General features: G+C 44.6%; 1 protein-coding gene across 9 annotated transcripts in view; it reads left to right on the forward strand.

The window, feature by feature from the left end:
- Positions 1 to 27,458, forward strand: part of EPB41L4B (erythrocyte membrane protein band 4.1 like 4B) — a 1,031,490-nt gene that overhangs the window by 180,211 nt on the left and 823,821 nt on the right. For all 9 annotated transcript variants that reach the window (XM_073587745.1, XM_073587749.1, XM_073587750.1 and 6 more), the window contains 2 exons: positions 21,361 to 21,403; positions 24,627 to 24,705. In XM_073587745.1, the coding sequence (XP_073443846.1) occupies positions 21,361 to 21,403; positions 24,627 to 24,705 (122 nt within the window). The remainder of the gene's footprint in view (positions 1 to 21,360; positions 21,404 to 24,626; positions 24,706 to 27,458) is intronic.

A 27,458-nucleotide genomic window follows, 5' to 3' on the forward strand; every position in this document is an offset into this window, starting at 1 on the left:
TTGCTTATCCCCCTTCTGTAACACACTCGGCACCTCTTTTGCGACCTTTTTTTGTGCTTTGTGGGACCTCCCCGGGGAAATGTTGGCCTGGTACGACACAAGCACCTTCAGTTCCGGTAGTACTGGAGAGCCTTGATCACTACCTCCTGGAACTGAAGGTACTGCACACCGGTCTGGCCTGCGCATCGTGATGGCACAAGAGCATTGTATATTAGTATTATATGAGATCCTCTCCCTCACTATCTGTGTTGGAGAAAAGGAAGGTGTACGCTTCTTCCGATGAATACTGGTTTGGGATGAACCTCAGCATTTTTTCTACATATTTGGTGTTTGTGTGAGTAAACAAATTATTTCAGGTGTGTCCTTGGTGTAAACTTTTTATTTCTATTGAAAAAAAAAAAAAAAAAAAGAAAGGAAAAACTCAACAACCACTGGTTTATCACTGATGTGCGACAGTAGTTGTTGTTGAGGTCTGCTGTCAATCATGGCTAGGGTTGCGGTAACAGCCCCTGTTCTGCATTGTCAGAGCAATGAATGAACCCGTTGCTCCCCCATCCCATTCTTGAAAATGCTGGTAACCTACAGATTAATTGCATATCTGCAGGTTAACAGTTATTTCTGTTGACGGGTTTCCTTTAACATAGTACAAAAATGTACCAATAAAAATGCTCGTCACCCGGGCAAATAACGGTAATAGCTCGTCCTGGTATATGGTCCCCCATCCTTGTATATTCTCCTCCAGCTTGGTATATGCTCCCCCATCATGTTGTTCAATACATACATTAAAAAAAATAAAATAAACACCAATACTCGCCTTCCCTCGCTCACCGGCAGCGCAACGTCTGGGTTAAATATTTAAATAAAATGGCTCTTGCTCATACTGATCTATCTGGTGCCATTTTGTTGTAAATTTGTCTTCAATAAAATGTCGCCGGAGATCGTGGTATACACAGGCGCTGACTCCGGTGTCAAACTCCTCCTCCAGCCTTGTCGTCCTCACTGTCACATCGAGGCACTGGCTTGGCGGAGTGTTAGTGCTGGATGCGTCCTTCTGACTCCAGGCGCAATGCTCAGGCACAGTGTATACCGGCTTCAGACAGAAGGACCCAGCCAGCGTTATATTATAGATGGCTGGGCGATAGAATACAAGCACTTTTTACCTATTGTGTCTCACCTATTAACTCATACACTGTAAGCTTGCTTGCTCGCGCTCCTATAACTTTTAAATAGTGTTACTGTTGTGAATTGTCTCTCTGGCTTCCCTCTGGTGATTACTGAAGGTCGTGAAGCTGGTCAGATTGACAGAGGGGTTGCGAGTTCTCTTTCTGGGCTCCCTCTGGTGGTTACTGGAGGTAGTGGAGCTGATCTGATTGACAGAGGCTTGCCACCTGATATTGAGGAAGATGATTGGAGATCTGGGGTTTCTGATTGGGTTTGAGACAGCTGACTCCCTCTATCCCTGCTGGTGATTTTCTTCCTCTACCTTCTGAGGTCTGATGTCTCCTGGTCTTTTCCTGCATGGTTCAGCTAAGTGGTTCATTTGCTATTCTTTTTGCATTTGATCTGGTTTTGTCTAGCTCTGCTTTGTGCGGGTCAGCTAGCGCCTGCTTGGGCTGTGCTGAATCACCGCCCATATATTACTACTTGTGCCAGTTTGTTTTGTGCCCTGTTATATTGGTCTCTTTTTGCTTTGCTTTCAGAATATACCAGAGTGCTGATATAGTGGGGGCGAAGTTGTGCGACTTCAGTGTTTTTTGTGCATCAGACATGTTGGACTTTTTGCAGGTTTTTTTTGCGTGATTGCAGACAGTGTCTTTCCTGTCCTGTCTAGTCAGTGTGGGCCCCTTCATTTACTCAGAGAAAACCAAAAGCAAAACACAAAACAAATATCCTGGAATAAAAAAGTGAAAAAATATATTGCAAAAATTGCATGAAGGTAGTAATAATAGTAATAATAAGGGTATTTAGTTAACATAATTTTGATCAAAATAATGTAGAAGCCATCCCGCCACGTCACGGCAACCCTTGTGGGACAGTCCTAACTCTTGTATTTAAAACCTTTCCACTTGTCAAGTGACGTAAATGTGAACAAGGACAGAGGGACTGAACCACCAGTAATAGTATAGGCCAGACAGGATGGATTTTCCAACTCAGAAACAGGGCGGTCACACCCTTATATGCACAGAATGCACAATGAAACAAATGAGAAACTGGGTCTAAGCAGAAAAAGTAAATTAGTGTGCATGCAAAATGTAATTGCATATGAACACATGACCTTTACACAGAGAAAACCAAAAGCAAAACACAAAACAAATATCCTGGAATAAAAAAGTGAAAAAATATATTGCAAAAATTGCATGAAGGTAGTAATAATAGTAATAATAAGGGTATTTAGTTAACATAATTTTGATCAAAATAATGTAGAAGCCATCCCGCCACGTCACGGCAACCCTTGTGGGACAGTCCTAACTCTTGTATTTAAAACCTTTCCACTTGTCAAGTGACGTAAATGTGAACAAGGACAGAGGGACTGAACCACCAGTAATAGTATAGGCCAGACAGGATGGATTTTCCAACTCAGAAACAGGGCGGTCACACCCTTATATGCACAGAATGCACAATGAAACAAATGAGAAACTGGGTCTAAGCAGAAAAAGTAAATTAATGTGCATGCAAAATGTAATTGCATATGAACACATGACCTTTACACAGAGAAAACCAAAAGCAAAACACAAAACAAATATCCTGGAATAAAAAAGTGAAAAAATATATTGCAAAAATTGCATGAAGGTAGTAATAATAGTAATAATAAGGGTATTTAGTTAACATAATTTTGATCAAAATAATGTAGAAGCCATCCCGCCACGTCACGGCAACCCTTGTGGGACAGTCCTAACTCTTGTATTTAAAACCTTTCCACTTGTCAAGTGACGTAAATGTGAACAAGGACAGAGGGACTGAACCACCAGTAATAGTATAGGCCAGACAGGATGGATTTTCCTACTCAGAAACAGGGCGGTCACACCCTTATATGCACAGAATGCACAATGAAACAAATGAGAAACTGGGTCTAAGCAGAAAAAGTAAATTAATGTGCATGCAAAATGTAATTGCATATGAACACATGACCTTTACACAGAGAAAACCAAAAGCAAAACACAAAACAAATATCCTGGAATAAAAAAGTGAAAAAATATATTGCAAAAATTGCATGAAGGTAGTAATAATAGTAATAATAAGGGTATTTAGTTAACATAATTTTGATCAAAATAATGTAGAAGCCATCCCGCCACGTCACGGCAACCCTTGTGGGACAGTCCTAACTCTTGTATTTAAAACCTTTCCACTTGTCAAGTGACGTAAATGTGAACAAGGACAGAGGGACTGAACCACCAGTAATAGTATAGGCCAGACAGGATGGATTTTCCAACTCAGAAACAGGGCGGTCACACCCTTATATGCACAGAATGCACAATGAAACAAATGAGAAACTGGGTCTAAGCAGAAAAAGTAAATTAATGTGCATGCAAAATGTAATTGCATATGAACACATGACCTTTACACAGAGAAAACCAAAAGCAAAACACAAAACAAATATCCTGGAATAAAAAAGTGAAAAAATATATTGCAAAAATTGCATGAAGGTAGTAATAATAGTAATAATAAGGGTATTTAGTTAACATAATTTTGATCAAAATAATGTAGAAGCCATCCCGCCACGTCACGGCAACCCTTGTGGGACAGTCCTAACTCTTGTATTTAAAACCTTTCCACTTGTCAAGTGACGTAAATGTGAACAAGGACAGAGGGACTGAACCACCAGTAATAGTATAGGCCAGACAGGATGGATTTTCCAACTCAGAAACAGGGCGGTCACACCCTTATATGCACAGAATGCACAATGCTGGTGATTTTCTTCCTCTACCTTCTGAGGTCTGATGTCTCCTGGTCTTTTCCTGCATGGTTCAGCTAAGTGGTTCATTTGCTATTCTGTTTGCATTTGATCTGGTTTTGTCTAGCTCTGCTTTGTGCGGGTCAGCTAGCGCCTGCTGGGGCTGTGCTGAATCACCGCCCATATATTACTACTTGTGCCAGTTTGTTTTGTGCCCTGTTATATTGGTCTCTTTTTGCTTTGCTTTCAGAATATACCAGAGTGCTGATATAGTGGGGGAGAAGTTGTGCGACTTCAGTGTTTTTTGTGCATCAGACATGTTGGACTTTTTGCAGGTTTTTTTTGCGTGATTGCAGACAGTGTCTTTCCTGTCCTGTCTAGTCAGTGTGGGCCCCTTCATTTACTCAGTCTATTTTTCTGCCTGCGTTTGTGTTTTCATCTTGTCTCACCGACAATATATGTTTGGGGGCTATCTATTCCTTTGGGGGCTGCTCTGGGGCAGTTTAGATTTCCCCTTTCTTGCTTTAGGCTTAGTTAGCTCTCCGGCTGTGCCAAGGCGTCTAGGATCATCGTAGCTACGTTCCACGGCTACTGCTAGTTGTGTGGATAGGATCAGGGGTCCGCTTAGTTTCCAACCTCTCTGGTTTTCTGTGGCTTAGCCTGGGCCTGCTATCCTCCTTGGTGACCCATTCATAAGTTACCCTGTAATGTTTTATATTGCTTGTACATGTCCTGTCTGAATTGTAAAGTGCTGTGGAATATGTTGGCGCTATGTGAATAAAATTATTACTAACCTTAAAACTATGAAATTGGTCATTAAGAGATGCATTTTAGTACTGAGAGTAGATCAATAAATAATGCACATTCATTACCTACCGCCAAGGATTTGTCACAAGCATGGCAAGATAAATAAGATCTACTCTTTTGAGAACAATCGCCATCATTGTTTTTATTTTGATGAGTCGCCTATTACAATTTGCACTGGTTAGGTGCAGTAAAGAGAAATTAAATGTTATAACCATTTACTGGTGAGACCTAAATCGGCTGCAAGAGAGAGTGTTTGCCGCAGGATACGAGCTGCCTGCTCGCTGGAAGGGATCACGAATCCAGCAACTGTTTACCTTGGACCTCTAGGGGTTCAAGGAATCGTTTACCAGAGGTATAATTAATAGCACGAAGGCTACACTACGTCACAGCAGCAGAAACTGAAGTCTCACCATGCAGACCTAACCAAAACACTATGTGAATTGTATGGAAACTTCTGGAGCTGTTTGCAGAAATTCAGTAAAAGGTACAAACTGATCATTACCCTGTCTAACGCTGATTATTCTCTGCTGCACCATTCCTGCTCCAACTCCCCTGGGAGCCAGCCCTAGTTGGGAATGGGTTAATCATCTGGCACTGTCCATCACCACCTAACTCCCAGGAACCCTCATCAGTGCCTGGCTATACCAGGCCGAACAGCCCAACTGGCATCACAAACCTTTTTCTTAATATTATTATTGACCCCACAGTTGACAAAGACTGGTGCCCACCTGTTATGAATGGGTCACCGAGGAGGATGCCAGGCCGGGGCTAAGCCACAGAAAACCAGAGAGGTTGGTAACTAAGCGGATTGCAGACCCCTGATCCTGTCCACACAACTAGCAGTAGCCGTGGAGCGTACCTACGATGATCCTAGATTCCTCGGCACAGCCGGAGATCTAACTAAGCCTAAAGCAAGAAAGGGGAAATCTAAACTGCCTCGGAGGATACCCCAAAGGAATAGATAGCCCCCAAACATATATTGTCAGTGAGACAAGATGAAAACACAAACGCAGGCAGAAAAATAGACTGAGCAAACGATGGGGCCCACTGTTATGAATGGGTCACCGAGGAGGAAACAAGACCAAGCCAAGTCACAGAAAACCAGAGAGGTTGGTAACTACGCGGATTGCAGACCCCGGATCCTAACCACTCAACTAACAGCAGCCATGGAGCGTACCTACGATGATTCTAGACGCCTCGTCACAGCCGGAGGACTAAATAAGCCTAAAGCAAGAAAAGGGGAAATCTAAACTGCCCCAGAGCAGACCCCAAAGTGATAGACAGCCCCCACACATGTATTGACGGTGAGACAAGATGAAAGCACAAACACAGGTAGGAAAATAGGCTGAGCAAACTATGGGGCCCACACTAACTAGAAAGGACAGGAAAGGAAAGATACTGTCTGCAATCATGCCAAAAAAACCCTGCAAAAATGTCCAACACTTCTGATAGCAAAATATACCCTGAAGTCACTAGACTTCTCCCACTATATCAGCACTCTGGCATATTCTGAGAACAGAGCAAAAAGAGGCCAATTTAATAAGGGACAAAAGGCAAACTAGCACATACAATGACATAAGAGTGGAAATTTAGCACAGCCCCAGCCGGGGCTGGCTGACCACACAAAAAACTGAATAGACCAAACCAAATCAAATGTGAACATAAGAGAACAACTTAGCTGGAAACTAAGACCTCAGGAGGCAGGAAAAAATCACCAGCATGGGAATAGGGAGTCGACTGTCTTAAATCCAGTCTGAGACTCCAGATGTCCACTCCTCATCCTCATTATCAGGTGGCAGGACTCTGTTAATTAGATCAGCTTCATTACCTCCTGCCACCACCAGAGGGAGCCCGGAAAGAGAACTCACAACTCCTCTGTCAGCACAACCAGCTCCCTCGCCAGAAACCAGAGGCAGACCAGAAAATGAGTTCATAACAGCCCACACTGACTAGACACGACAGGAAAGGAAAGACACTGTCTGCAATCACGCAAAAAACCCTGCAAAACGTCCAACACGTCTGATGCACAAAAACACAAGTCGCACGACTTCGGCCCCCCCACTATATCAGCACTCTGGTATATTCTGAAAGCAAAGCAAAAAGAGACCAATATAAAAGGGGACAAAACAAACTGGCACATGCTGTAACATATGGGCGGTGATTCAGCACAGCCCCAGCCAGAGCTGGCTGACCCGCACCAAGCAGAGATAGTCAAAACCAGATCAAATGCAAACAACAGAAAAGCAAATGAACCACTTAGCTGAACATGCAGGGAAAGAGCAGGAGACATCAGACCTCAGCAGGAACGGGAAGAAAATCACTAGCAGGGATAGAGGGAGTCAGCTGTCTTAAATCCCAATCAGAAACCCCAGATCTCCAATAGTCTTCCTCATTATCAGGTGGCAAGCCTCTGTCAATCAGATCAGCTCCACTACCTCCAGTAACCACCAGAGGGAGCCCAGAAAGAGAACTCTCAATCTGACCAGCTCCACTATCTTCAGTAATCACCAGAGGCAAGCCAGAGAGAGAATTCACAACAGTATCCCCCCCCCCCTTGAGGAGGGGTCATCGAACCCTCATCCATGCCACCAGGCCGGTCAGGATGGGCCCGGTGAAAAGCATGAACCAATCTTTCGGCATGAATGTCAGAAGCAAAGACCCAGGAATTATGCTCCTGGCCATAACTCTTCCATTTGACCAGGTATTGGAGTCTCCGTCTAGCCAAACGAGAATCCAATATTTTCTCTACCTCATACTCCAAATTACGTTTAATCAATACAGGCTCAGGACGCACCACCATGGGAACTACTGGCTCTACAAACCTCTTCAACAAGGATTTATGGAACACGTTATGAATCTTAAACGTAACTGGAAGAGCCAAACGGAAAGAAGCGGGATTAAGGATTTCCAAAATCTTATAAGGTCCAATGAATCTTGGCTTGAATTTTGGAGACGCAACCTTCATAGGAATATTCTTTGAAGACAACCAAACCATATCACCCACTTTAAACCGAGGACCAATGGTCCTATGCCGGTTGGAAAACCGTTGGGCCTTTTCCTGAGAGTGGGACAACTTATCCACCACTTGGTCCCAAATCTGCTGCATTCTCTCTACTACCGAATCCACTCTTGGGCGGGCCGAAGATTCCACCTGCCCTGAAGAAAATCGAGGATGAAACCCAAAGTTACAGAAAAAGGGCGACCTCAAAGTGGCAGAACTAGCCCTATTGTTTAGCGCAAATTCGGCCAAGGTCAAAAATGAGACCCAGTCATCCTAATCAGCAGATATGAAACATCTCAAATAGGATTCCAAAGTCTGGTTTGTTCTCTCAGTCTGCCCATTGGTTTGAGGATAAAATGCAGAGGAGAAAGATAAATGAATTCCCAGTTTGGAACAAAAAGCGCTCCAAAATCTGGAAACAAACTGGACTCCTCTGTCTGACACAATGTTCTCAGGAATCCCGTGCAACCGAACCACCTGTTGTAAAAACAAGGGCCCCAGCTCAGAAGAAGATGGCAACTTTGGGAGAGGTACAAGATGGACCATCTTAGAAAATCTATCACAGATCACCCAGATAAGTCATTCTCTGAGAGACCGGAAGATCCGAAATAAAATCCATTGAGATATGGGTCCATGGCCTCCTGGGCACCGGCAGGGGCATCAACAACCCACTAGAACGAGAACAGGGCTTGGACCGAGAACAGGGCTTGGACCGAAAACAAGTCCCACAGGACTGCACAAAATTCATGACATCACGAGATAAGGCAGGCCACCAAAAAGACGGACTCGCCAAATCTCTAGTACCAAAAATACCTGGATGACCAGCCAACGCGGAGCAAAGAATTTCAGACATTACTCTTTTCTTCCACTGGTCAGGGACATACAATTTTCCCATAGGGCAACGTTCAGGTTTGTCCTCCTGAAATTCCTCCAGGGCGAGATGGCGGAAAGAGCTACACCCTCACTTAGAATTGTAGTAGGCTTGGTCACATCAAGAGAATCCGCAAAGAATCTCCTAGAAAGGGCGTCCCCCTTAACATTCTTAGTGCCCGGAAGAAAAGAGACCACAAAATTAAAACGTGTGAAACACAAGGCCCACCTAGCCTGTCTAGGATTCAAGTGTTTGGCTGATTCAAGATAAATCAAATTCTTGTGGTCGGTGAGGACCACAACTTGATGTCTAGCTCCCTCCAACCAATGTCTCCACTCCTCAAATGCCCATTTCATGGCCAACAATTGCCAATTCACCACGTCATAGTTACGTTCAGATGGGGAGAATTTTCAAGAAAAGAAGGCACAGGGATTCATCTTAGAAGTCATCGGATCTCTTTGGGACAAAACGGCTCCTGCACCAATCTCAGAAGCATCTACCTCCACCTGAAATGGGAGTGAGGCATCAGGTTGCTGTAGAACCGGAGCAGAAGTGAATCTCCGCTTAAGCTCCTGAAATGCTGAAACTGCCTCTGGAGACCAATTCACCACATCAGCGCCCTTTTGGTTAAATCAGTCAGTGGTTTAACAATACCAGAAAAATCTAATATATAAAGTTTAAGTGTCTGTATGTATGTGTGTGTGTGTGTGTGTGTGTGTGTGTGTGTGTGTGTGTGTGTATGTCCGGGATTGGCATCCGCACCGTCGCAGCTACAGCCATAAAATTTGGCACAGTAAGACGTCTGGACCACGAGAGTGTACTAAGCTATGTTGTAAGGCGAAATTTTAACCCTGCGTGTTCCAATTCACCAAACAATTTTGCCCCTATCTACATAATGGGGGAAAAAGTGTGTATCAAGCCCCGCCCCTCATTATGATGTCATAATGGTTGCCATGGCGACACTGATGTCATTATAGGTTGCAAGCCCCGCCGCTTATTATGATGTCATAATGGTTGACTGTGGGATGGAGGATGTGTGATGGGTATATGGGCACTGGACTATGGGATGGAGGATGTGTGATGGGTATATGGGCACTGGACTATGGGATGGAGGATATGTATGACTGGTATATGTGCACTGTACTATGGGATGGAGGATATGTATGACGGGTATATGGGCACTGTACTATGGGATGGAGGATATGTATGACGGGTATATGGGCACGGGACTATGGGATGAAGGATATGTATGATGGGTATATGAGCATGGGACTATGAGATGAAGGATGTGTGATGGGTATATGGGCACTCGACTATGGTATGACAAATATGTATGATGGGTATATGGGCATGGGACTATGGGATGGAAGATGTGTGATTGGTATATGGGCATGGGACTATGGGATGGAGAATGTGTGATGGGTATATGGGCACTCGACTATGGGATAGAGGATATGTATGATGGGTATATGGGCTGGGGCCTATGGGATCGTGGATATGTATGATGGGTATATGGGCATGGGACTATGGGATGGAGGATAATTATAATTTGCTATAACTAACCACAGTTAGTTACTATGCCCGGGCAGCGCCGGGCTCTTCAGCTAGTTACTTATAAATTTACGGTAGAAATTAGCAAAACCCAAAAACTTCTGGAGAGCCTTAAAAGAAATGGGATGAACCCAATCATAAATGGCCTGTATATTAGCCGGGTCCATTTCCATAGCCGACGGGGACAAAATGAATCCCAAAAAATGAAATCCTCTGTACACCAAAGAGGCACTTCGATCCCTTAACATACAGAGAATTTTCCCTCAAAATCCGGAACACAGTCCGGACATGTTCCACATGAGAATCCCAATCACTGGAAAAGATCAAAATATCATCCAGATAAATGATCAAAAACGTATCCACAAAGTCCCAGAAAATATCATTCATAAAAGACTGGAAGACAGAAGGGGCATTAGTGAGCCCAAAAGGCATCACCAGGTACTCAAAATGTCCCTCCGGAGTATTAAATGCCGTCTTCCATTCAGCCCCGTGCTTGATGCGAATAAGATTATACGCCCCCCTGAGGTCAAACTTGGTAAACCAACAGGCACTTTTAACTCTGGAAAATAAATCAGAAATCAGGGGTAACGGGTGCTGATATTTAGCAGTGATTTTGTTAAGGGAACGATAGTCAATACATGGCCTTAATGAACCATCTTTCTTGACCACAAAGAAAAAAACCAGCACCTAAAGGTGAAGAGGATGGTCTAATGTGACCCTTCTCCAACAACTCCTTGGTATAAGATCGCATAGCATCATGTTCGGGTACCGATAAGTTGAAAAGCCGACCCTTGGGAAATTTACACCTGGGCCTTAACTCAATTGCAGTCATAACTCCTATGAGGAGGCAAAGATGCAGACTTACACTCACTGAATACATCAGAAAAATCAGCCAAATAGTCAGGAATATCATGAGACTGGGGAGAAGTGGAGAAAACAGGAGTGTCACTAAGAACACATTGACAACCCCAACTCACCACAGACACAGATTTCCAAACTAAAACAGGATTATGAGTTTGCAACCAAGGAAAACCCAGAACAATAGTATCATGCAAATTGTGCAACACCAAAAATTTACAATTTTCTTGGTGGTCCTGGGCGACCCACATTATCACCTGGGTCCAAAACTGGGGTTTATTCTCCACCAAGGGAGTAGCATCAATACCCCTCAATGGAATAGGAGTCCGCAGGGGTATCATGGGAAAACCACAACGTTTAACAAAGTCCAAATCCATCAGATTCAAAGCTGCTCCTGAATCAACAAAGCCTTAGCGGAAAATGTAGACAAGCTGCAGATCAGGGTAATCGCCAAAAGGAACTTGGGCTGTACACTGCCCACCGCAAATGCGTGAGCAAAACGCTTTTCTCGTTTAGGGCAGACAGCAATAGTTTGAGAGGTGTCTCCACAGAAAAAACACAGCTTATTATGCCTTCTAAACTCCTGACGTTGCGCTCTAGACAAAACCCTATCACATTGCTTGGGTTCAGAAGTTCGTTCGAAAGACGACAACGCCTCTCGTGTAGTTTTACTTTAACGTAAATGCCGATCAATTTGAATGGCCAATGACAGAGTTGTCAAGACCAGAGGGAACAGGAAATCCCACCATAACATCTTTATGGTTTCTGCCAAACCCTTCTGAAAGAGAGCTGCTAGGGCATCGTCATTCCATTTAGTAAGGACCGCCCACTTTCGGAATTTTTGACAATATAATTCTGCAGAGTCCTGACCCTGGTTCAATGCCAATAAGGTTTTCTCAGCTAGATCAATAGCATTAGCTTCATCATACAACAACCCCAAGGCTTGAAAAAAACGTGTCCACATTAGCCAGAATAGGATCTTCGGGTGTCAAAGAAAAGGCCCAATCTTGGGGATCGCCGTGTAGCAGGGAGATGACAATTTTAACCTGCTGCACAGAGCTCCCCGATGAGTTAGGTTTCAATGCAAAAAATAGTTTACAATTATTCTTAAAATTTAAAAATTTAGACCGATCCCCAGAAAACACATCAGGAGTAGGGATTTTTGGTTCAACAGCAGATGATTGAGCGAGATAGGCAGAAATTCCCCACACTTCAGCAGCTAGCTGCTCAACACGATCAGGCAATTGCTTAGTCTTCATTTAGTCAAAAAATATCCTCCTATAGCCCCAGAAAAAAAAGAGGAAAAAATATATGAAAAAATTCTGACACTTTTTTTTTTTTTTTTCTATAAATTCTTTTCTTCTTTAGAGTACCCTAGAGTCTACAGTTAGGCTGGTGATTCTGTTATGAATGGGTCACCGAGGAGGATAGCAGGCCCAGGCTAAGCCACAGAAAACCAGAGAGGTTGGTAACTAAGCGGATTGCAGACCCCTTATCCTGTCCCCACAACTAGCAGTAGCTGTGCAGCGTACCTGCGATAATCCTAGACGCCTCGGCACAGCCGGAGAGCTAACTAAGCCTAAAGCAAGAAAGGGGAAATCTAAACTGCTCCGGAGCAGACCCCAAAGGAATATATAGCCCCCCAACATATATTGTTGGTGAGACGAGATGAAAACACAAACGCAGGCAGAAAAATAGACTGAGCAAACGATGGTGCCCACACTGACTAGACAGGAAAGGAAAGACACTGTCTGCAATCATGCAAAAAACCCTGCAAAAAGTCCAACACGTCGGATGCACAAAAACACTGAAGTCGCATGACTTCGGCCCCCACTATATCGGTACTCTGGTATATTCTGAAAGCAAAGCAAAAAGAGACCAATATAAAAGTGGACAAACAAACTGGCACATGCAGTAACATGGGCGGTGATTCAGCACAGCCCCAGCCGGAGCTGGCTGACCCGCATCAAACAGAGATAGACAAAACCAGATCAAATGCAAACAGAATAGCAAATGAACCACTTAGCTAAACATGCAGGGAAAGAGCAGGATACATCAGACCTCAGCAGGAACAGGAAGAAAATCACCAGCAGGGATAGAGGAAGTCAGCTGTCTTAAATTCCCAATGAGAAACCTCAGATCTCCAATCGCCTTCCTCATTATCAGGTGGCAAGCCTCTGTCAATCAGATCAGCTCCACTACCTCCAGTAACCACCAGAGGGAGCCCAGAAAGAGAACTCTCAATCTGACCAGCTCCACTGTTGAGTTCATTTTCCCCTTCACCATTGAGGTCTGATGAACTCCCTCTTCTGGTGAAGGAAGGTAGTGAGGCTGATTACCAAGCACCTGAGCAGGATGATGATGACTGGGTGACGGGAATTGTATATAAGGCAGCCGACGCCCTCCTGCCTTGCTGGTGATTCTCTGATGGATTCTAGGAGACCAGTCTGATTCCTGCTCCTCAAAAGCTAAGTTTTCTGCTCTGCTTTTTGCATTTTTGTTCTGTCTTCAGAAAATACCTGTGTACTGATAGTCTTTTTGAAGCCTAGCGTCTTCAGGGCTTTTTTCCCGATCAGTCTGTTGGCTCATGTTTTGATAGGGTTTTTGCGGATTGCAGACAGCAGCTTTTCTATCCTGTCCTATTTAGTTAGCTTGGGCCCCATCATTTGCTCAACCTATCTTTCTATCTGTGTTAGTGTTTTTTCATCTTGCTTCACCATCATTATATGTTGGGGGCTGCCTATTGCTTTGGGGTCTGCTCTGGGGCAGTTTAGATTTCCCTTTCTGTCTTTAGGCTATTTAGTTCTCCGACTGTGATCGAGGGGTCTAGGGCACCGTAGGAACCCCCCACGGCTACTGCTAGTTGTTGTTGATAGGTTCAGGGGTCTGCAATCCGATAGCTGCCAACTTCTCTGGTTTTCTGGACTTAGCTAGTATTTCTGTTTTTGCCTCCTACGGCGACTCGTTCATAACACTCTACTATCTTCAGTAATCACCAGAGGGAAGCCAGAGAGAGAATTCACAACACCCGCCCCCGGTCTGACTCAACCAGCACTCGGAACCGCCGTGACCCACTACAGTTACCGCAGTGTCCTGACCGGGGTGGCCCAAGTGTTCCAGACCTAGCTCTGTTGAGGAAATAAAGCAGAGTGGTATTTGCCATCCCAAATTGGGCCACGTATGTCGGGGTTGATGTATGCATTGCTCTAAAAACTCAAATAAGTCTGCAGAGGGCTCTGTTGCCCAACGGCATCCACACCGTAACACTCCAGCAGTTGTACTGAACTGCGTAATGTTACTCATCTATGCATACTGACAAGTTGTTATATATTTTGATAAGCAAATGTGCTGACTTTGAGGAAGCCAATTTATGGACTGGCACTCCATGAAATAAGGCGATGCATAGAGCTTGAGGGTCTGATTCATCAAGACTAGCATTGTTCACACTGGTGCTCATGAGGAGTTGTGCTGGAATTGGACGCTCCTGATTCATGAAGAGCCTCGGATGAGTGACTTTCACCTGTGTGTGTGCCTCGCCGCATATGCTACGCCAGTCCTTGCTGGAGTATAATTTGTGGCACAGGAAATGATGTTACTCGTGATTAACTCGATGATCATCGGTCACTCTGCCCCCTTTCTCATTTGAAAGTTATAAATGTACTAGCTATGAACCTGTTCTATGCCCGGGTGGTGAGCATTTTAATTGGTATATGGTCTCCCATCCTGGTATATGCTGCCACCCTCCTATCCTGGTACGCATGGCACCTCTCATTCCTATCCTGGTATGCATGGTACCCTCACCCCCCCAATCCTGGTATGCATGGCACCCCATTCTTCATCCTTGTATGTATGGTCCCCTCACCCCTTAATCCTGGTATGCATGGTACTCCCTCACCCCCTATCCTGGTATGCATGGTCCCCTCACCCCCAATCCTGGTATACATGGCCCCCTCACCCCCTATCCTGGTGTGTATGGTCCCCTCACCCCCTATCCTGGTATGCATAGTCCCCTGACCCCTCAATCCTGGTATGCATGGTACTCCCTCATCCCTCAATCCTAGTATGCATGGTCCTCTCACTCCCTATCTTGGTATGCATGGTACCCCTCATCCCTCAATCCTGGTATGCATGGTACTCTCTCATCCCTATCCTGGTATGTATGGTCCTCTCACACCGCCCATCCTGGTATGCATGGTCCCCTCACCATGGTACTCTTCATCCCCCAATCCTGGTATGTATGGTACCGCTCATCCCCTAATCCTGGTATGCATGGTACCCCTCATCCCCTAATCCTGGTATGCATGGTACCCCTCATCCTCCCAATCCTGGTATGCATGGTACTCCCTCATCCCTATCCTGATATGTATGACCCCCTATCCTGGTATGCATGGTATCCCTCATCACCCAATCCTGGTGTGCATGGTACCCCTCATCCCCCTATCCTGGTATGCATGGTACCCCTCTTCCCCCCTATCCTGGTATGCATGGTACCCCTCTCCCCCCTATCCTGGTATGCATGGTACTCCTCATCCCCCAATCCTGGTATGCATGGTACCCCTCATCCCCCAATCCTGGTGTGCATGGTACCCCTCATCCCCCAATCCTGGTGTGCATGGTACCCCTCATCCCCCAATCCTGGTGTGCATGGTACCCCTCATCCCCCAATCCTGGTATGCATGGTACCCCTCTCCCCCCTATCCTGGTATGCATGGTACCCCTCTCCCCCCTATCCTGGTATGCATGGTACCCCTCTCCCCCCTATCCTGGTATGTATGGTCCCCTCACCCCCTATCCTGGTATGCATGGCACTCCTCATCCCCCAATCCTGGTATGCATGGTACCCCTCTCCCCCCTATCCTGGTATGCATGGTACCCCTCATCCCCCAATCCTGGTGTGCATGGTATACCTCATCTCCCAATCCTGATATGCATGGTCCTCTCACCCCCCTATCCTGGTAAGTGTGGTCCCCTCACCCCCTATCCTGGTATGCATGGTACTCCTCATCCCTCAATCCTGGTATGCATGGTACTCCTCATCCCTCAATCCTGGTATGCATGGTACCCCTCATCCCCTAATCCTGGTATGCATGGTCCTCTCACCCCCCCCCCCCCTATCCTGGTATGCATGGTACCCCTCATCCCCCAATCCACATGCATGGTCCTGTCATCCCCTAATCTTGGTATGCATGGTACCCCTCATCCCCCAATCCTGGTAAGCATGGTCCTCTCACCTCCCCTATCCTGGTATGCATGGTCCCCTCACTCCTATTTAAACTACACACATACAAAAAAAAACATTTGTACTCACCCTTCTTTCCTGTGCTCCAGCGCTGTCACCACGTTTTGCTGGAGGCAGGGGGAGGAGTCTGGCGCCGGAGTCCGCGCATGCCCATAGCGCTGTTCGGCGCCATATTGCTGAAGAGACACTGCAAGTGTGTCTTCAGTAAAATAGCGCCAGGTCGCGCTATGCGCATGCGCGATTCCGGCCGCACTCCCGCCCCGGTCGCCGGCCGAAGAGAAGCGCCGCGGCAACACTCCTCCCGGTCAGGTAAGTATATAAGTATGGCGCCGGACATAGCGGTAAGCAGTGTGTATGCGTACCTCCATCTCCGACGCCATACACACTCCTCAGCACGCTGCCTCATTCTGTCTGGAGCCAGACTACGCAGGCGCGTCGCGCTTGCGCAGTCTATAAAGGCTTTGGACAGAGTGATGCTTAGCCGGTTATATTATAGATGAACGCCGTACATTGACTGATAGTACTGATAGTCAGATATAGGGCTGAGTCAGACGGCCGTATAGCTCATGCGAGAATAGCATCGCACTGCATGGACTGGCCCGACACCTCTCCTGACCTGAGCAAGACAGCATGTTGGATTACTATGCAGCTGTCAAGCTCAGGTCAGGAGAGCCGACAGCTAGTACGAGATTTACAATGTGTTTCTCACACGAGAAATACGGCAATCTGTTTCTGCCCATGCTCCGTGTCTCAGATGGCTACTATGGGTTCTTTAAGTGAAAAAATACAGACAGCAACAAATGCTGTAAAAGTAAAGAGCAACTTTCCTTTCTCTTCTCTATCCAGTTTGGACTCTTTGGCTTTTTTTTCCCGTGTCTTGTTCGCAAGAATCCAGTGTGTGACTGTTGCTGCCAGTCAGTGTCTGCAGTGTTCACTGGCATTAACCCTGAGCTGCACAGTCACTGATTGTTTTTGTACAAGGCCATCGCATGAAAGGCTGGGAGAATGGGAGTGGCACTGGATATGCCAGGGCAAAGCTAAGTGCGTAGGCCATGTATAATAATAGTACTCTGAACAGGGTAGAAGAACTTGTTTCTTAGCACTGCAGAGTATATAGATCAATCTTACAGCAAATATGTCAGCTACATCTTCAATTCATGCAGCTAATGAGTGCCATCTTTTTTAGCATTGATGGGACCATACAAAACCTATTGAAATCAAATAAGAAATCATCTGTCTACTCATTTTGATCTTTTTTATGCCTTATCTCCACATTTCTGATATACCAACAAAGACAACCAAATACTTAATGTCATTTTATTGTGATTTGATTATTTGAGTGACCTAACCCTAAAAATGATGCCTGTATGAAAGCCAAAGATACGGTAGATTTCTTTTTCGCCCTCTTTGAACGATTGCATTTTCAGAGCAGTGACCGTGCTACTTTGCCTCCTGTACACAGCAGAACCCTCATACGGTCTGTTCATAAGCAGGAGGCATAAAGAACCTTTATACCGGGTATATGAGTCCAGAACACAATCCTGCTGCTTTAGAACCTTCATACTGGGCATATGAGTCCAGAACACAATCCTGCTGCTTTAGAACCTTCATACCGGGTATATGAGTCCAGAACCCAATCCTGCTGCTTTAGAACCTTCATACCGGGTATATGGGTCCAGAACACAATCCTGCTGCTTTAGAACCTTCATACCGGGTATATGGGTCCAGAACACAATCCTGCTGCTTTAGAACCTTCATACCGGGTATATGGGTCCAGAACACAATCCTGCTGCTTTAGAACCTTCATACCGGGTATATGGGTCCAGAACACAATCCTGCTGCTTTAGAACCTTCATACCGGTTATATGAGTCCAGAACACAATCCTGCTGCTTTAGAACCTTCACACTGGGTATATGAGTCCAGAACACAATCCTGCTGCTTTAGAAACTTCATACCGGGTATATGGGTCTAGAACACAATCCTGCTGCTTTAAAACCTTCATACCGTGTATGAGTCCAGAACACAATCCTGCTGCTTTAGAACCTTCATACCGGGTATATGAGTCCAGAACACAATCCTGCTGCTTTAGAACCTTCATACTGGGTATATGAGTCCAGAACACAAACCTGCTGCTTTAGAACCTTCATACTGGGTATATGAGTCCAGAACACAATCCTGCTGCTTTAGAACCTTCATACCGGGTATATTATTATTATTATTATTATTATTATTATTATTTATTGTTATAGCGCCATTTATTCCATGGCGCTTTACATGTGAGGAGGGGTATACATAAAAACAAGTACAATAATCTTAAACAATACAAGTCATAACTGGTACAGGAGGAGAGAGGACCCTGCCCGCGAGGGCTCACAATCTTCAAGGGATGGGTGGTAATACAGTAGGCGAGGGTAGAGCTGGTCGTGCAGCGGTTTGGTCGATCGGTGGTTACTGCAGGTTATAGGCTTGTCGGAAGAGGTGGGTCTTCAGGCTCTTTTTGAAGGTTTCGATGGTAGGTGAGAGTCTGATATGATGTGGTAGAGAGTTCCAGAGTAGGGGTGATGCGCGAGAGAAATCTTGTATGCGATTGTGGGAAGAGGGGAGTAGAGAAGGAGATCTTGTGAGGATCCGAGGTTGCGTGCAGGAAAGTACCGGGAGACGAGGTCACAGATGTATGGAGGAGACAAGTTGTGGATGGCTTTGTATGTCATGGTTAGGGTTTTGTAATGGAGTCTCTGGGCAATTGGGAGCCAGTGAAGGGATTGACAGAGGGGAGAAGCTGGGGAATAGCGGGGGGACAGGTGGATTAGTCGGGCAGCAGAGTTTAGAATAGATTGGAGGGGTGCGAGAGTGTTTGAGGGGAGGCCACAGAGCATGAGGTTGCAGTAGTCAAGGCGAGAGATGATGAGGGCATGGACTAGGGTTTTTGCAGATTCTTGGGTGAGGAATGAACGGATGCGTGAAATATTTTTGAGTTGAAGTCGGCATGAAGTGGAAAGGGTTTGGATATGTGGTTTGAAGGAGAGATCAGCGTCAAGGATTACTCCGAGGCAGCGAGCTTGTGGGACTGGGGAGAGTGGGCAGTCATTTACTGTAATTGATAGGTTCGTAGGGGGGGTCGCGTGAGATGGGGGAAAGATGATGAATTCTGTTTTGTCCATGTTGAGTTTCAGATATCTAGTGGAGAAGAAGGATGAAATAGTGGACAGACATTGAGGGATTCTGGTTAGTAGGGAGGTGATATCTGGTCCAGAGATGTAGATCTGTGTGTCATCAGCATAAAGATGATACTGAAAGCCATGAGATTCTATGAGCTGTCCCAGGCCAAAGGTGTAAATAGAGAACAGCAGGGGCCCAAGGACTGAACCTTGTGGGACTCCGACAGATAGGGGGCGAGGTGAGGAGGTGGTGTGTGAGTGGGAGACGCTGAATGTCCGGTCTGTTAGGTATGATGAGATCCAGGAGAGGGCCAAGTCTGTGATGCCGAGGGATGAGAGGGTCTGTAATAATAGGGAATGGTCCACTGTGTCAAAGGCAGCCGACAGGTCCAGGAGGAGGAGGACAGAGTAGTGTCGCTTGCTCTTGGCAGTTAAGAGGTCATTGGTGACCTTAGTAAGGGCTGTTTCAGTGGAGTGGTGTGACCGGAAGCCAGATTGTAAGCGGTCGAAGAGGGAGCAAGAAGAGAGATGGGAGGACAGTTCAAGGTAGACGTGTTGTTCCAGTAGCTTGGAGGCGTATGGGAGAAGTGATATAGGGCGATAGCTAGATACAGAGGATGGGTCAAGAGAGGGCTTTTTGAGGATAGGTGTGATGGAGGCATGTTTAAAGCTTGAGGGGAAAACACCAGTTGTTAGTGATAGGTTGAAGAGATGGGTTAGGGTTGGGATGAAGACTGTGGTGAGGTTTGGGATGAAGTGGGATGGGATCGGGTCGAGTGCACAGGTGGTGAGATGTGATCTTGAGAGTAGAGTGGAGAGTCGATCTTCTGTAATGGTGGAGAAGTTGGTTTTGAAGGTGGAGGGCTGGGAAGTCGGGAGGAAGGGCTCTGGGGGTTGTTGACCAAAACTGTCCCTGATGTTATCAATTTTCTGCTTGAAAAATGAGGCAAAGTCTTCAGCTGAGATGAGTGGGGAGGGAGGAGGTGCTGGGGGGCGGAGGAGAGAATTGAAGGTGTTGAATAACTGTTTAGGGTTGCGAGACAGGGAGGATATGAGAGATGAGAAGTAGGTTTGTTTAGCTGTGGCGAGTGTGGTCTTGAAAGTAGTGAGGGACTGTTTGAATGCGATGAAGTGCTCGTTGGAGTGGGATCTTTTCCATCTGCGCTCAGCAGCCCTGGAAGCTCGCCTCAGCTCTTTGGTCAGGCTGGTGTGCCAGGGCTGTCTGTTGATTTTGCGAGTTTTGGTATGTGTAAGTGGGGCAGCGGATTCCAAAGCTACAGCTATTGTGGTGTTATATAGAGCGGCAGCGTCATCCGCATTGTGTAAGGAACTTATATCTGTAAGAGGGAGGAGGGATTCAGAGAATGAGTGTAGGTCAAGGTGTTTGAGTCCAGAACACAATCCTGCTGCTTTAGAACCTTCATACCGGGTATATGAGTCCAGAACACAATCCTGCTGCTTTAGAACCTTCATACCGGGTATATGGGTCCAGAACACAATCCTGCTGCTTTTAAATAATTTCTATTCACTTTAAGGGAACAGAGCGCTATGGTTTTGTGGCGTTGAGGTGTTTTGTAGCAATGTCAACCTTTTATATATTGGAATATTTTACAAAAATGTTTAAGGACAAAACCGAAGAAAGAAACAAAAATTTGCATGTACCTTGTAGTAAATAAGCCAATAGTAATAGTTCATGTAAATAGCATAGGCTACTTGAATAACCCCATTTTCAACAAAAAGCGTAAAAGCCATCCCACCACGACAAGGTTTAGTCTGTAAAATGGCCACAGTGTGAATGTGCTTCTACACATTGCACGTATACTAACTTATGCTCCTGCTCATTTCCGTGGTTTTGCAAAGTATTTAGGGGTATTAGTTTGTATCACAAACTTGAGTAAGTATGTTGATATAATGCTATACAGTGGTATTCATACAGTTAACCAAAATAAATGTCTTTTTTCCCCCCCCCCCCCCAACTTTAGCATTGGCTGGATCATACAAAACCTATTAAAAAACAAATAAAAAGTAAGTACCTCTTGCATGACATAGATCATTTTTATGTCACTGTTGTTATTTAAAGTACCCCTGCAGATTTTATTTTATTTCCCCGTCCGTAAGTTATCAATAATGTCTTACTGGACGCTGTCTTCTGCTGTTTCCAGCACTGCTGCCGTCCTCTTTTGCATCATGTGACCACAGCTGTGACCAGCCGGCTCACACAGATTTACATCGAGAAATTGACCTCCAGTTCACACAGAAATGTTGTTGTGAGCCGACTGGTCACCGCTGTGGTCACATGATGCAAAGGTGGACTGGACCAGCGCTGCAAACAGCAGAAGACAGCGACAGGTGTTTTAACCCCTTAGTGACGGAGCCAATGTTTTAAATTCTGACCAATGTCACTTTATGTGGCAGTAACTCTGGAACGCTTCAACAAATCCCATTGATTTTGAGATTGTTTTTTCGTGGCACATTATAATTTATGATAATGGTAAATTTAGGTCGATAAGTTTTGTGTTTATAAAAAGTTTCAGAAATTTGTCAAAAATGTAAAAAAATTGCAATTTTCAAAAGTTGAATGATTATCCCTTTAATCCAGTCATATCACACAAAAACATTAATAAATAACATTTCCCACATGTTTACCTTACATCAGCACCATTTTTAAAATGATAATTTATTTTATTAGACTTTTAGGAGGTTTAACAATTTAGCAGCAATTTTTCATTTTTTCAAGCAAATTTTAAAAATGTATTTTTTTGAGGGACCTATCCAGGTTTGAAGTGACTTTGGGGGTCCTATATACTGGAAGACCCCAAATGTGATACCATTTTAAAAACTGCACCCCTCGACATTTTGAAAACTGCTGTCAAATAGTTTATTAACCCTTCAGGTGATTTTCAGGAATTAATGCAAAGTGCTATAGCAGGAGTGAAAAAGTGTTTGTTTACCACCTAAATGTCGCTAACTTCTGAACTGACCACTATAGCCGGGAGACTCTAAAGGCCCTTTTACATTTAGCGATGCACCAGCAATCCGACCAGCGATCTGACCCGGTCAGGATCGCTGGTGCATCGCTAAATGATCGCTAGTGAGCTTTCATACAGAAAGATCTCACAGCGATGCAGCAGCGACGCAGCGCACGATACTCACCTTTCACACACAGCGATCCTGGCGCTCTCCCGCCCGCGTCCAGCGTCGCTTGTCTCACACAGCAGGAAGCCCAGCAGGAAGCAGACGACGAGAAATGGAGCCGCCCGGTCTTGCGCGATCAGCGATGGACAGCGGGGGAGCCGGTCGGAGGTAAGTATCACACATAGCGATATTGCTAGCAATATCGCTATAACGTCACAAAACCAGTGACGTTTTAGCGATATTGCTAGCGATATCGCTATGTGTAAAACCCCCTTATGGCCGCTATCTGGCCATGAACTGCTATGGCAAACATCAGCACCACACAATCATGATCTCGGTGTGTAAATTAGATTAATGCAGAAGCCCCCACAATCTATTAACCATTTATTAGATGTAGTCACGTTTGACAGCAGCAACTAAGGGGTTAAACAGATCTGGCTGGTGTCAACACTGATCATTTGTGATACAGCAAGTTGTCAGCTATAGTGGACAGCTATCAGCTGCTAGATTGTCACCTGTAAGGGGATGCTATTCTCTTATATCTCAGGTCAGTAAAAAGACATATTGGCTGTCATTAAGGGGTTAATGCACACACTGAATATATTTATTATGCTTTGCTTATATAGCGCTATCATAATTCCACAGCGCTTTGCAGACATTATCATCACTGTCCCCATTGGGGCTCACAATCTAAATTACCTACAGTATCTGTGTGAGAGGAAACCCATGCAAACACGGGTAGAGCATACAATCTCCTTGCCGATGTTGTCCTGGGTGGGATTCTTTACATGGTAACTTATGTACATACAGATATCGAGGTAATTTGCAGATGAATAATGGCTAAATCCTGTCTGGCAGGCTTACTGGAGCAACAGTCACAGGGAGAAAATGAATTTTGGGGGCCATACAGGGAGGTGTTAGTCACCACTCACTACATAATGAGCATTTTTTATGCAATGGCTGAAACTGTCATTCTCCCTTGTTGCCTCTTGTGTAGGCCTTACAATGGCATGTCTGATGTTAATGTGAGATTGACTCACAAGAACAAATATTTGTGTAAGACTGGAAATACTAGGCTGTAGCTGAGAAGTAGATGTGATTTCTGTAATTATAGTTGAGCGAGATATCACACACAGATCTTGGTGAGATCTGATTTGTGTAATGGAGTCATTAACAATAAAACCTTTTGAATGATCCCAACTGCAGTGGATTAAACCAACCAATGCAAACTGTATTCTGGATTGTGTTCATGTAACGCATGATATACCTATTGGTCAGTCATCAGCAACGCAAGATACCCAATGTTTCCCATTCAGTTGTGATCAGATCTTCATTGCAGATCTTGAAACCATGTCAACAAGTCTGGATGTTAAAGGGAACCTGTCACGTGTTTTTTGCTGCACCATCTGAGAGCAGCATGATGTAATGGCAGGGACCATGATTCCAGCAATGAACTATTACTGGCTGCCTGCCTAATTTTGACAAAATGACTCTTATCTGCCAGTTTTCTGAATTAAGAGTGCTCTATAACCTCTCCCACACCACTGATCAGTAGCTTTGCGTGCACAGTGTACACAGTAAGATGTCAATGAGTGGTGCAGGCAGGTTATACAGAGCTCAGCATTCAGAGAACCGGTAGATCTGAAACAGCGGTTTTATCAAAACTACAGCAATCTGCCCAGTAAGCGACACATTACTGGAATCAGCGCCTCTATGTCTACATTATGTGGCTCTTAGAATAGGTGGTAAAAATTTGGTGATGGATCCCCTTTAAGAAACTGTACCAGTCACTACTTTTTAGTAGTATAGTTAGTTGATGACCACAGCAACCATTAGAGCAGTGTTCCCCAACTCCAGTCCTCAAGAGCCACCTACGGTTCATGTTTTCAGGATTTCCTAAGTATGGCCCAGGTGATAATTGCAGTACCTGCACAGGCAATAATTGCTTCACCTGGGCCATACTAAAGAAACCCTGAAAACATGACCTGTTGGTTGCTCTTGAGGACTGGAGTTGGGGAGCACTGCATTAGAGACTGCATATGTAATCCTTTGTCTTAAATGATTATTATGCGCTGTAATTAATTAATTTTTTTACCACTTGTATTTTTAACAGTTGGCCCTCCGTATACTTTGCACTTTCGAATTAAATATTATTCCTCAGAACCAAATAATCTACATGAAGAGTTTACAAGGTATGTTTTGTATATGAACAATGGAGCATAGCATTGTACTACAATCAGTTTTAATAAGATTGAAATATATTAGAATCACTGACTAATAACATGTTTTTGCTGCATTTTAGACAACTTCATTTAGTTTTTAATCATCACTAGGGAAGTTTAATCTCTGCCCAACATGAGAAAGGGAGGTCTTTTAGTATCTTTAAAGTTTATCTTGTGCGATCTTCACATTTGTTTCATTGAGCACTTTCCTGGTACAAGCCAGACACCAAAGGTGTCCTGTGTATGAGGAGTATACCGAAGGGAATGGTGCCCTGTGGATGAGGTTTTGTTTTGTTTTTGGGGTTGTTGTTTTTTTTTTTTTTTTTTTAAGTTTTGTGACAGGGTCACTGGCACTGTATCTGAGAGAAGACGTGTCACGGAGATTGCTTTCTTCCGTGATCTAGAAACCCATACGTTTCTTTTCAGCATGATATGTGCTTCAGGAGTTAAACAGCCATGTTATGGGAGGGTTTTTAGGTGAGTAGGTAAGAGATGGAGGGATGCCTACTCACCATATCTCCACTTCAAGGGTGTGGCTGGGGAAATAAATGTCCAGCCAGTGTTGTTTCCTCTGTCTGTGTTGTGTAGAGGTAAGGAAGCCTCTTGGCTGACGCTCCTGTGAGAGCTGCCGTATGTGTTGTCCCAGAAGTACTGGGCAGGACTGTATGAACTGTTTATTTTCTTTTGAGCCAGAAAGGCTGTTTTTTTCCTGCTACCATTTTGGGTTTTTGGTTTATGATACAAAAACCAGCCAGAGACTTCAACCCCATGTGTGCCTGTGTCTACCTCCAACCGTACAATGCTTTGAGAAAGGCCAGGGTGTGGTACAAAAAGCTGGCCGTGCACATCATACAAATGGCAATACTCAATGCTTTCCTGCTGTCATGATGTGCACACCACACCGATACGTCATACCTTCAGTTCCAGGAGGTAGTGGTTAAGGCCCTGATATTTGGCGCTCCGGAAGGAGCGGGCCCCAGTACTTCCAGAACTGAAGGTGCTCGTATTGTACCAGGTCAGCATTTTTCTGGGATAGTCCCACCAACTGGAAGAAAAGGTAAGCCGCAAAAAAGGTGCCGAGTGTGTTGCAAAAGGAAATACGCAAGGACACCACTTATCAATGCGACACCTGCCCCAAAGATCCTGGCCTATGTATGAAGGATTGCTTCAAATTGTATCACACCTCCATGCACTACTAATTTACTTTACAGGAAACAGATTAGTTCCAAAGGAGGCACATCTAGATAAGTTCCTTGGGGGGTCTAGTTTCTAAAATGTCACTTGTGTTTTTGTTTTTTTTTTTTTTTTTACTCTTTAGGCACATCAGGGGCTCTGCAAGCGGAACATGATACCCGCAGACCATTCCACCAAAGTGTGCTTTCCGAAACGTCACTACTTCTCTTTTGAGCCCCGACGTGTGCCCAAACAGTTTTTTTCCACATATGGGGTACCAGCGTACTCAGGACAAAATTGACAACAACTTTTCCTGTCCAATTTCTCCTTTTACCCTTGGGAAAATTAAAAATTGGGCAGTAAAAGATCATTTTTGTGGGCAAAAAATGGGATGTTTTATTTTCACGCCCTGGCATTATAAACTTTAGTGAAACACTTGGGGGTTCAAAATTCTCAACACACATCTAGATAAGTTCCTTAGAGGATCCAGTTTCCAAAATGGGGTCACTTGTGGGGGATTTCTACTGTTTAGGCACATCAGGGGCTCTCCAAACAGAACATGACACTCTCAGAACATTCCATCATTGTCTGCATTCCAAAATGTCACTACTTCCCTTCCGAGCCCCGACGTGTGCTCAAACAGTAGTTTTCTCCCGTATATGGGGTACCAGTGTACTCCGGATAAATTGGACAACTTTTGGAGTCCATTTTCTCCTGTTACCCTTGGGAAAATAAAAAATTGGGGACTAGAAAATCATTTTTGTGGGCAAAAAATAGGATTTTTTATTTTCACTCCCGGACATTATAATCTTTAGTGACACACTTGGGGGTTCAAAGTGGTCATCACACATCTAGATAAGTTCCTTAGGGGGTCTAGTTTCCACTGTTTAGGCACATCAGGGGCTCATCAAACGCGACATGGTGTCCGATCTCAATTACAGCCAATTTTGGGTTGAAAGTCAAACGGCACTTCTTCCCTTTCAAGCCCTGCCGTGTGCCCAAACAGTGGTTCTCCCTCACATATGGGGTATCAGCGTACTCAGGACAAATTGGAGAACATCTTTTGGGTTCCAATTTCTCCTGGTAGCTTTGGGAAAATAAAAAATTGGGGACTAAAATATCATTGTTGTGACTAAAGTTAAATGTTCATTTTTTCCTTCCACATTGCTTCTGCTCCTATGAAACACCTGAAGGGATAATAATTTTCTTGAGTGTAGTTTTGAGTAGCTTGAGGGGTGCAGTTGTTAGAATGGTGTCACTTTTGAGTATTTTCTGCCATATAGACCCCTCAAAGTGACTTCAAATGTGAGGTGGTCCTTAAAAAAATGGTTTGTAAATTTTTTTGTAAAAATGAGAAATCGCTGGTTAACTTTTCACCCTTATAACTTCCAAACAAAAAAAAATTGTTTCTAAAATTGTGCTGATGTAAAGTAGACATGTGGGAAATGTTATTTATTAACTATTTTGTGTGACATATTTCTCTGGTTTAAGGGCATAAAAATTCAAAGTTTGAAAATTGCTAAATTTTCCAAATTTGTGCCAAATTTCCG

This window comes from Dendrobates tinctorius, unplaced genomic scaffold, assembly GCF_039654945.1.
Source record: "Dendrobates tinctorius isolate UK_male_01 unplaced genomic scaffold, ASM3965494v1 ptg000102l, whole genome shotgun sequence".
Classification (NCBI taxonomy): domain Eukaryota; kingdom Metazoa; phylum Chordata; class Amphibia; order Anura; family Dendrobatidae; genus Dendrobates; species Dendrobates tinctorius.